This window comes from Antennarius striatus, chromosome 18 (genome assembly GCF_040054535.1).
Source record: "Antennarius striatus isolate MH-2024 chromosome 18, ASM4005453v1, whole genome shotgun sequence".
In the NCBI taxonomy this organism is placed as follows: Eukaryota; Metazoa; Chordata; class Actinopteri; order Lophiiformes; family Antennariidae; genus Antennarius; species Antennarius striatus.
Genome location: NC_090793.1, coordinates 6,328,568 through 6,340,820, shown reverse-complemented (window position 1 = coordinate 6,340,820; position 12,253 = coordinate 6,328,568). Strand labels below are relative to the sequence as shown.

The 12,253-nt window shown below is 40.2% G+C and overlaps 1 protein-coding gene across 1 annotated transcript; it reads right to left on the bottom strand.

The window, feature by feature from the left end:
• Positions 1-4,602: 4,602 nt before the first annotated feature.
• On the bottom strand, positions 4,603-11,744 carry aire (autoimmune regulator). The gene is made up of 14 exons (XM_068340967.1): positions 11,685-11,744; positions 11,475-11,627; positions 11,102-11,276; positions 8,504-8,650; positions 8,352-8,417; positions 8,113-8,262; positions 7,900-8,018; positions 7,712-7,833; positions 7,551-7,620; positions 7,220-7,324; positions 6,957-7,078; positions 6,450-6,528; positions 6,222-6,320; positions 4,603-4,767 (listed from the first exon to the last, which is right to left on the bottom strand). Exons 1-14 carry the CDS (start codon positions 11,742-11,744, stop codon positions 4,684-4,686), a joined length of 1,551 nt encoding a protein of 516 aa, XP_068197068.1. The 3' UTR covers positions 4,603-4,683.
• Between the last annotated feature and the right edge of the window lie 509 nt (positions 11,745-12,253).

Sequence of the window (12,253 nt, the reverse complement as noted above, 5' to 3'; positions counted from 1 at the left end):
TTAATTATACCCAAATTGTAGTTTTCTATAATTTGACGAGAGTATTCAAACACCAGGAATATTTTGTCAGAGGTGTCAAATGTGAATATCGTTCTCATGGCTTCAAATAGAAGTGATTAGGAGTAAAATGCTCAGTATCTAAATTAGAAATGAATAATTTCAGAGAATTATTTTCTACCCGACTGAAATGGTGTTCATTTACATTCAAACACAACCCTGATTCAAAATGGACCACAATCTAAAACACATACAACTTGACCAATCTTTTCTCACACATATGACTAATACAAAATTGACATATCGAACAGTTGACCTATTTTTTTTTAAATCCAGGAACAAAGCTGATGAGTCATACAATGAGGTTATGAGAAAGAGTAGTTGAAGCTAGACTAAGGGCAGAAGTGAACATTTGTGAGCAGCATTATGGTTTCATGCCAAAAAAGAGTACTACAGATGCAGTATTTGCTTTGAGGATGTTGATAGAGAAGTACAGAGAAGGCCAGGGGGAGCTGCAATGTGTTCTTGTAGATCTTGAGAAAGCTTATGACAGGGTGCCCAGAGAGGAACTGTGGTATTGTATGAGGAAGTCTGGAGTGGCAGAGAAGTATGTTAGAGCGGTGCAGGACATGTATGAGGACTGTAAGACAGTGGTGAGGTGTGCTGTAGGTGTGACAGAGGAGTTCAAGGTGGAGGTGGGAATACATCAGGGATCAGCTCTGAGCCCCTTCTTGTTCGCTATGGTGATGGACAGGCTGACAGACGAGGTTAGACAGGAATCTCCATGGACTATGATGTTTGTAGATCTGATATATATATACTGTATATGTGTATGTGTGTGTGTGTGTGTGTGTGTGTATAGTATATTTATTTATTTATTTATATAGTATACACACATACACACACACGCTTACACACTTTAATGCACGACATACTGTACATTACATACACTTTAATAATCCCCTTGGGGACATTTTTTTTTCCCCTCATGATTAGTACATTTTGATATATGTATCTGGTTTATTGGCAGATCCCAAATTGCCCGTAGCAGTGTGTGTGTGTGTGTGTGTGTGTGTGTGTGTGTGTGTGTGTGTGTGTGTGTGTGTGTGTGTGTGTGTGTGTGTGTGTGTGTGTGTGTGTGTGTGTGTGTGTGTGTGCGTATGTGCGTGGTTGTCTGTCTTTGTGTGTGGCTCCGCGGCGCACTGGCGTCATGCTCGGAGTGTCCCCTGCCTCACGCCCTACGCCAGCTGGGATAGACTCCAGCTCCCTGTGATCCGCTACAGCGGATACAGTGGCAGAAAATGAATGGATGGATATACTGTATATACAGTATGTGTGTACAGGCTCCTGAAACAAACACACACAGGGCCTGTAGGTATGAAAAGTATATAGAATGGGAGGCAGAGTGGTGGGCAACTCCATCATGGTGCGCCCCAAACGAGCAGCTTGTGGGGGTGGCTCACATTCACAGATGTTTTGGCCCACAATGGTCTTGAACCAGCAACTTCCAGTCCCCAGTCCAAGACATGGGGGACTGAGGTACTACCATCCCAGTATCTATGTATATAGTGCCATACGATCTGTGTTTGAAACAGCTTCTTCATATTTGAAACAAATTCTTCATATTTCTTTACATTTATTCAAATATTGTTTTATAAAAATATGTGCTTTCTGTTGTCACGATGTGATGCTCATCTGATAGGCATGCCTCAGGTCAGTGTTTATCCATTTTAGATGGATGACACCTAGTGGTGAGAAAGCATGTGTTTCTTTCAGAAAAGAGAGGACACTTTATGTAGAAGTTTTCACAGTGGTCTATCATGTAGTCTGCAGCTACTGCCAGACAAGACTTATGAGACACAGTAGAAGTGTCGCAACTTATAATCATAGTAAAGTAAATCAATTTTTGTTTGAGTGGACTGAATATAGTTCCATGAATTTACTGATTTTTACTCATAAGGCAAATTCATCTCTGTTTCCGTGTAGCTCTAGTAGCGTGAAACATTGTCTCAGGTTCCTTCCTCCAATTCTGAGCAAGATTTAAATTGTCATCCTGTATTCTGGGCCTATGAGAGCCAACCAAATTGTGAGGGCAGGAAAGTTTGCGTGTGTCCTGTTGAGCTTCATCCATGTAGCAATAATGCTTAAACTCCTGAATCCTGTGACAAAAATAATATTACATTAATTAGGTGATTGTCTTCTTTCTAAACACATGCACATCTCACCACACATACCTCAGTGTATTGGAACCATCTGGTGCAGCCTGTGATAGTGAATTCTTTACTCGAAGTTTTATATCATCTTGTTTAGATTACCATGGCTCCCTGCATTCGGGATTAAGCCAAATTATTACACTGCTGAATTGCTGTGTCCCTGCAAGTCAGTGTTCGGCCTCTGATCCATGAGTGCCAGTAATCCATCATGGACTAAAACATACATTAAAGTTCATGCAAACTGCAAAAAATAAAAATTTGGAAACTAAAATTGAAAAATTAGACAGAGGTGAAACAACATGCCTGGCATTTGATGTCCGGCACTGCTTGTGCTTGACAAAGAAAACTTCACTAAATAATAGGAGATGCTGATTAGTATAACCTTGCTAAAAGGGGGAATATTAAACCCTTACCTTGTCTGTCTATAGTATGCAATCATTCACTTATTGAAAGGTTGGTAGGCTAGTGGTTTTAAATAGATTCAAATACTATTGTAAAATACTGTACATGTGGCAGTGGCTCAGCGGTAGAGCAGGTCATCCAATGATCGTGAATGTGCGTGATTGTCGAAGAGGCTGACGGCGCGTATTGGCTGCCATGTTTCCCCAGGGCAGCTGTGGCTACATATGTAGTTTACCATTACCATGTATGGATGAGGAGTGAATGAATGATGGATCCACTGTAAAATCCATTATTATTACTATGTTGTACAAATACAGTATTTTACTAGCAAGTCTATATTTTATATATGTGAAATTAGAAAAATAGAGTAATGAAAAGTTGAATATGTGTCTAAACAGTAAGAGTTTAGACACATAGCAATGCTGCACACAGACTGAGGCGTTGTTTATGGGCATGAATCCCAAAGTTCTTTGTTGATAAAGAACTAACTAAAAAATAAATGCATGTATTACAAACTGTTTGAAACAGGTACCAACAGGGTGGTGGCAAAAAAAAAAGAAGAAGATATTTTGGATTAACAGAAGTGTTTACATCCAGCAAAAAACATTTTGCATTTGTTTATGATTTTGCATTAACAAATAAATTTGTTTCAGCTTTGTGTGACACGGTGATCCTTTTGAGCTTAAAAGCCTGTGAATGAATTCACTTATCATGACCTTCTGGTTCCCTGATCCTGTCTCTTTCCCTCCTCAGCAGGGATACGACACACCTGTGGCCGATGAACTTCCTTGTTGCCAGATGATTACCGTACTTTTGTTTTGTCGCCCACTGCTTACTCTTTGAATCCTCCTGTCTCAAGTTTGGGATTTCTTGAGTAGTGTTGTTTTTTTCTCTATTTTCCACTTAAGAGTTAAACCCTTGGGTCTTTCAGCTGATGCTTTTGTGAGAATTCCGCTTAGAGGTGGTTTTATGTTTGTTACTTTGCCCTTGTGGTGGTTTCTCTGTTGTTATCTTGTGTGTTTTCATATTTAACTTGAAAGTTTATTTTTTACATCCCGCTTCAAAGTGGTGATGTATTGTAATTGTCCCCATTTGTGTGTTCGTCCATTCAACCGTCAGTTATGTAGTCTACCAAATATCTGCGCAACCGTTGCAGACAGAAAGATGAAACAAAAGGCAAATTACTCAGGCTGCAAAGGGGATGAAAATGAGATGATGATCTTGACCTTGAGAAAAGTAGGTCAAGGTCAAATTTCAACTTTTGTACTAACAGGAACTGGATAAGAGAAAGACGAGGGGGAAGGCCGGTGTGAGTTAGACCGTAGATCAAAGCTAGTGCTTTGATCCATGACAGTAGATCAGAGCACTAGCTTTGATCTTTGACCTATGCAAGTAGGTTGGGTAAAATTTTGAATTCATGGGAATAGACTTTAGAATTTCTGTTTTTTCCATGTCACGAGATGTTGCAGTCGGTGACTGCATTGGCTTTTGTTTTGTTTTGTTAATAAATCTGATTTCATTTTTCTTTCTGCCTGTGGGTTCTACCGTCCTGTGAACAACCCTTAACATCAGTTTACGATGCCATGAGGCAGAAGCAAGGCCAGGACCCAGGATGCAGAGGTTAAGAGCAGAGTTTATTACGCACTAGAAGTGCCAACAGAAAATCACCGGACTCAAGGAAAAACTAAATCTAATAAAGTAACAACACAAAATCATCTTACTCTGGGAAATACGTTTGAATGAAGAAATAAAGGCAGAGTACATGACCAAAGAAATCCTCCAGCACAGAACAAAGGGAGAAACTGGCTAAAAAAGGCCTCAAGCTAATTAGCCCCACCTTCTGCCATGCTCCAGCACTGCAGAGAAACATGACAAAGCAACAGACCACACAGAACCATGACATTGTGTTTGCATTAAGCCACAATCATTTGGTGCAATCTTTAAAAATCTATACTTTCATGTATAGTTTTACTTTTTACAAATGGGGGGGAATCCATAATATCCACAGGGATTTCTCCTCACCATTTCTACTGAACAGTATGACTAAAAGCTGACCTGTCAGGAGGATTGTTCACTGGTAGCATCCCTGAGAGTCTGGAACAGAATTAGAGTTGTTTTGGAATGTCCAGTGCAAGACGCCATCGATGGACAGCGGCTGAGAACCACAGAGCAGAAGAAATAATTAGATGTTTATGATGTAAATCCAAACAGTGCTGTCACGGCAGCAATCCTCAATATTTAGTACTACTCTTATCAAGTTATATAAGGTCATGTTTTAGTTCTAAGGGATTATTTCATCTTTAGGTCACTCTGAGCACATTCAAGTCTCCTCTGTGGAAAATGAAACTAAAAATGAGGCCAGTATGAAGCCCTAATGAGTAATGTAGTCTTGATATCAGGATAATTTTATTTTCAGAAAAAAACAAGTAAAAGACACACGGAGTCTTTAAAGACAAGAGCCAGTGGAGCCACCATCAAATTAAAGTGCATTTGTGTGATACAAGTTCTCTTAGAAATAAATACCACATGATGGGAATGAAAACCACATGCCACATAAAATGTCATTGTATAGTTTCCAAACAGTTTTTAGTATAGTTTGAAACAAAGTTTAATTTATTTGATCCCAAGTTTAAACCAAATTGTTTTAATTAAAAGGCAAAAATGAATTTGTAATAATCAGAAGATACATTTTTTTTCCAGTTGTACATGTAGACTGTATTTGCAAACACATTTTACAAAACATGCTATGGCAAGAAAAACTGTTATTTTCTAAAGAATAGGGTTATATGTAGTTGTTGCCATGAAAATAAGAATCGTAAATATAAATATTTGTGTCTTAAAACATTTCCAAATGTTTTCAGACACAATTACAGCATGTGTCCAATGTGAATCCCAGGTCTCACAAAGCAAAAAGACAGGACTGTATTAGAAACTTCCCACTCATACTTGCATTGTTTTTATGTTGTAATCTATAAATGTATTATTCCTTAACAAATTTATCAAAAACTGAATCTTCTCACTTTCAGTTTCTCGCTTTCTTCATCTTAATCTTTAAACTGCTAGTCACTCTGCAAAATGTCTGTGTTTATTTGTAAACACAGAACACCGTCTGGTTTTTATTTAGTCATTTCCCTTCAATAGATGGAACTTGTTACCAGATCTTCCAGAGATTTTAGATAGGGAGGATTTTGGTAGGATTAAAGTGCAAATTGTCCATTTTTTCTTACTTCAATTTTATCTGACTTCCCATAGCAATGTAAAATTAGAGCGCAGGGGTTTTTTTTCTTTTTCTTTAATTCATAGCCTTTCTATTGCTTATTATGTCAAATCTTGATGTTTTGCCTCATACCGATTCTGCACAAGCTTTTGATCGCTTTAAATTACAGGGCAATCTTTATCTTAGTACAGAATGAGTGCATACAATGTGTGCAAAGTAATTAGTTATTAATGGCCAAAATATTAAACAATGACAGTGATATCAGTGCCCAGATTTGTATTCTGATATATTCCAATTGGGCTAAACAAAAGCATGTGACACAAGATGCTGCTATCTTGTATCCGACGCACATGGTTGTAATCATGGTCATGTGATGTCGATTTGCAACTCACGTCTCCCAGAATGGAGCTTATTTCATCTTTCAGGAGTCTGTGCTCGGCGAGAGAGGTGTTTGGATCATAAGCAAGTGGAATTTGAGCCCCTGTGGCAGCCTAGACACACATACAAAACAAACAAAGAAACAAATACACACAAATAAACCCAAGCACACAAGATTTTTGTGTATCTCATTGTGCACAAACAATTGAACTTGTTCTTTTTTTTCACTTGTGCTGACACACCTGTAATCCTCTGGATTCAGCCTCATTGACTGCAGAGCTTCCCCAGGACCTGGAGCAGGACAGGCAGATGGATCTCCCACTACCAAACACAGGGATGTTGTGAGTGAGTTCCATTGTTTTCTACAGAATCTAATGTTTCCCCCAATCAATATGTGACTTCCTTCTATAATTTCATAAGGGAAACTAAGCATTTTAGATTATTTAAATAAATGAAAACATCACCAAATTATGAGTAATGTATGTAGGATCATCACATGAGATTATATGGGTTTCATTTGTATATTCTGCTGATGATCCATTAGTTACCATTAGCTGGATAATGGTTACACATTTTAATGCATATTGATCAATGAAAATCGAAAGAGGAATTCATAAGAACGTCTTTTCCACAAGAACATTTCTACACTGTGATGCATAGAGGCTTTCTGGGAAGCAAACACATTGCCCCAATATGAGTCCGTACCAAATGATATAGTGAAAGAGGAAGTGAGACGGTGGGTGTCATACTTGGAGAAGTGGCAGTGTGAATGGAAACACCCCAAACACTGGAGGCAGAGAGTCAGGTCTCCTTCTGTTAGATGACAAACACCACACGCCTCCCTCAGAGTGACCAGCTCCTCGCCTGAGCACTGGATACATATTTTAAGGCCTATGTTTTAACAAGTAAGGTTAATCTAGCATTAAGTACTGATATTAAACTACAAGATATGGATTGTGCAAACGGAGTAAAAGGCAAACTATCATTAGAGGTCAAATACATGTACATTTACTTGATTTCCGATTCCAGGAGCATTCATGGATGACGTGGCGCTAGTAGACAGTGAGACAAGGCAGTTGGAGTTGCTGGGGACTGTCTGTGTCTGGGCAACTGAAGGCTACAATATAAAATATTATGACAAGCATAGGCTGAAAAAAGTTTTGTCAAACCTTTGATTCATTGAACATTACTTACATTTATTGGAAAATCACCAGAAATGTGAGGTTTATTGCTAATATTTACAACGTTGCTCAGTTAATTCATAGAATTAATATTGAAACATCCATCATAGTCTTAAAACATATTACAATTGATTGCACTGATATTCTTATAAAAATGCTTACCTGTAAAGGCATTTGAGCATCCTCTTTTTTCACCCTTTTACCACGACACCTCTCACACTGCCAAGACCCACTGAAGGATGAAAATAATTAAGCATGAAAAATATGTCATTCTGGCAAAAGTTAGTAAAATATTATAGCAAAAGTAGTTTTTCATTTTATACATTGGGATAGATATGAGTGGAGGGTCCAGGCAGGTTAAATGAAAAGCCTGAGGACAGCCATCACAACAAATTAGCTCCCCTCCGTCCTTACAGACTGCACACTCGTCATCATTGAAATGCACCTGCACACAGAGGGACACATAAGAAACATGTTGACAGAAAAGTGTGCGTAGGTGTTGATACACTACCATGTCTGCAGTTGTCTCCCCCTTGTGGTGAAAAGAGTTCTTTGGTCGGGATTCTCCATTTGTCTCCTGACCATGAGAGTAAAATCCCCCAACGAATTTCATGCACGTTCTGGCAGCTCCTATTAAACAATGAAGATCTTCATTTACCTCATGATGTAGGATAGTTTTATCAATATCTGTGACTGCTTGAAAAAAAAACAGCCAGACACACACCCAATGACTTGTTGTCAAAGCCAAGTATCCGTTTGTTACAGATCTTCTCTGTGGGATCGCGGCCAACTGGGGGCTTAGCTGTGGAGGCAGAGGAGGAGGAAGATAGACTGACTGGTATATGGACTGAAGAAGAGGAGAACACCTGAACACCTGTGACAGAACAAAGGTAAAATGTGCCTGGGGGATGAAATCATTGTCTGCACATACTGTGTGCCTGTTCTAAATAGAGTTTGAATTACTGTTTGCAGATGGTAGCTGTGGGGCTGGTGCTTTATTCATCACTTTGAACAGCTTCATTTTGCCACCTGGAAAAAAAAAGGATTTTAATCACTCTGTTACTGAAAATAAATGTTGAAATAAAGGTAAAGACATTTTTAGTGGCATGTAAAACCTGGTTGGTCGCTGGTCTTTGCAAGATACTGTGACTGAGGATCATGTGAGTTTGCTCCTCTGTCCTTGTGGCTCCTCTTCTTAATGTGAGATTTTTCACGATCTTCAGAGGATCTCTTCTCATCTCTAGAACCTGTCGCATCCTTTCCTGCCAATAACATGCCAGTATCAATGGAATAGCACAGATTAAAATTAAAACTATACAGGTTTAATTGTCTTAGATCATCATTATTGGCGGCAGTGGCTGTGTTGGTAGAATGGTTAATTCAATGATCATAAGATCGGCGGTTCGAGTCCCACTCTCCAGTGAGGGGCCCACTGGCGTGTGGATGTGTGTGATTGTTCCGGTGGAGTGGATAAGCTGCCACATTTCCTGTCTGCTCCAGGACAGCTGTGACTACGCATGTAGTTTATCATCACCACGTATGAATGGGGAGTAAATGAATAATGGATCCACTGTAAAAAGACTTTGAGTGTCTAGAAAAGTGCTTTATAAATCTTGTTCTTTTCCTTTCATCTTTTCCCTTCAGGGGTCGCCACAGCAAATCAGTTGCATCCATCTAGCCCTGTCTTCTGCATCCTCTTCTCTCACACCAACTACCTTCATGTCCTCCTTCATTACATCCATAGACCTCCTCTTTGGTCTTCCTCTAGGCCTCCTGCCTAGCAATTCCATACTCAGCATCCTTCTACCAATATATTCACTATCTCTCCTCTGGACATGTCCAAACCATCTCAGTCTGGCCTCTCTGACTTTATCTCCAAAACCTCTAACATGTGCTGTCACTCTGATGTACTCATTCCTGATCCTATCCTTCCTGGTGACTCCCAAAGAGAACCTCAGTATCTTCATCTCTGCTACCTCCAGCTCTGTCTCCTGTTTTTTCCTCAGTGACACTGTATCTAGACCAAAAAACATCGCTGGTCTCACCACAGTTTTGTACACCTTTCCTTTCATTTTAGCTGAAATTCTTCTATCACACATCACACCTGACACTTTCCTCCACCCGTTCCATCCTGCCTGTACACGCTTTTTCACCTCTTTCTCTTTCTCTTTTCCACCTCTCCATTGCTCTGGAATGTTGAGTTGTTGTTGTACTTGTTAAGTACTTAAAATCCTCCACCTTCTTGATCTCTTCTCCCTGTAACCTCACTCTGCCACTTGGGTCCCTCTCATTCACACACATGTACTCTGTCTTACTGTGGCTAACCTTCATTCCTCTGCTTTCCAGGACAAACCTCCACCTCTCTAGCTTCTCCTCCACCTGTTCCCTGCTCCCACTGCAGATCGCAATGTCATCTGCAATCATCATAGTCCATGGAGATTCCTGTCTAACCTCGTCTGTCAGCCTGTCCATCACCATAGCAAACAAGAAGGAGCTCAGAGCTGATCCCTGATGCAGTCCCACCTCCACCTTGAACTCCTCTGTCACATCTACAGCACACCTCACCACTGTCTTACAGTCCTCATACATGTCCTGCACCGCTCTAACATACTTCTCTGCCACTCCAGACTTCCTCATACAATACCACAGTTCCTCTCTGGGCACCCTGTCATAAGCTTTCTCCAGATCTACAAAAACACAATGCAGCTCCATCTGGCCTTCTCTGTACTTCTCTATCAACATCCTCAAAGCAAATACTGCATCTGTAGTACTCTTTTTTGGCATGAAACCATACTGCTGCTCACAAATGCTCACTTCTGCCCTTAGTCTAGCTTCAACTACTCTTTCCCATAACTTCATTGTATGGCTCATCAGCTTTATTCCTCTGTATTTGCCACAACTCTGCACATCTCCCTTGTTCTTAAAAATTGGCACCAGCACACTTCTCCTCCATTCCTCAGGCATCTTCTTACTATTTAAGATCCTGTTGAACAACCCAGTCAGAAACTCTACTGCCACCTCTCCTAGACACTTCCAAACCTCTACAGGTATATCACCAGGACCAAGGGCCTTTCCACTCTTCATCCTCTGCAATGCCCTCCTCACTTCATCCTGACTAATCTTTGCTACTTCCTGGTCCACAACAGTCACCTCTTCTAGTCTTTGTTCTCTCTCATTTTCCACGTTCATCAACTCTTCAAAGTACTCTTTCCATCTTCCCATCACACTACTGGCACCTGTCAATAGACTTCCATCCCTGTCCTTAATCACCCTAACCTGCTGCACGTCCCATCTCTGTCTCTCCGTTTTGGCAACCGGTATAGATCACTCTCTCCCTCCTTACGGTCCAACCTAGCATACAAGTCATCATAAGCCCCTTGTTTGGCCTTTGCTACCTCTACTTTCACCTTACGCTGCATCTCCCTGTACTCCTGTCTACTCTCCTCAGTACTCTCAGTGTCCCACTTCTTCTTAGCTAACCTCTTACTCTGTATACACTCCTGTACCTCCTCATTCCACCACCAAGTCTCCTTAAAGCGCTATATAAATCTAATACACTATTATTATTCATAACGCTCTGTCCTTGAAGTACAGGTTCAGAGAAGAAAGGACTGAGATAAAAAAAATTATATCTTAAAGGATAATATCTTACGAAAGTACTTAAAGAAATAAAATTACTAAAATAAAAAAGGTCCCACTTTAGTGTGACATACTGGACGGCAGGTTAGAGAGCAGCTTATGCAGCTTGGGGTAGCTGTCCATGTTGTAGTCTCTGAACAAGTTGTTCCAGAAGGCCTGGATGGTGGATCTACTCTGCTCCAGGACCCAGGACAGGAGCGAGTACATTGCTTTGTGGATCCCTTCTCTTCCCTCCTTTTCCAGAGTGTCCTATGTCATGAGGTATAGAGAAGAGCAACATAATCGTGACACAGGATAAGTCTTTATAAAAGCAGTCCCTTTTTTTTGTACTGGAAGGAAATACTTCAATGAAAACTATCCTGCTTACCAACCCAAATGTTTGTGATTGAAACTAAACTGACAGATTCAAATAAAATGGAAATGCATCCTTTTTTCAGATTTACTTACCTTCAGTATCTGGTCAGTGATGATGTTTTTGTCTGCCAGACCATAGAGAAGAGGGAAAGAGTCATGTATTGTCATTGCTATGTCTGTCCGTAATTCCCTCAGGAGGGAGCACAGGTTCATCATCCTACAAGCATCCATTTGTGACACAATACACTTTGTGAGTAAATGAAAGTTGAAATGACTCACATAGAAGACAACCTGAAATCACACCTCAGGTAGTCTGGATGGAAGGGGTGTGTCCTCAGGGTTTGACATATTATTCTGGTGCATCACTTCCTGTTAACTAATGAGTGATACGTTTTGAATTGTGTTGCTCATATGTATACTGTATATTTCACTATGTCCCACATCCGTAAGAGTTGAGATTTTTTGGAAACTCCAGCAAAAAGATTTCACCGTTGATCACATGTATTTGTGGGGTTCATCTGTCGACTAGCAGCACTGACTCCGTCCACCTGTAGACCCCACACGGGGATCAAATGACAGGCTGTCCATCTAGGGAAATACCTGTCATCTTACATCAGAAGGTATGAGCATGAGACACCTAGCACATTATTGTGAGTTTCTAAAAAGGTTCTTTCCACTTCAACTTCCCCTTAACTATCAGGTTCTCAAATGTTGACTCAGGCTTAGTGCTAAAGGCAGGAGAAAATTATCATTGTTCAATGAACTACTCTATAAAGTACAAAAACTCTCATTTTCAACCTTGAGTGTAGATTCTGTCATCCCTGATATAAATACATTTACAAATGAAAATAATGAAATACATCAGTCTCTCC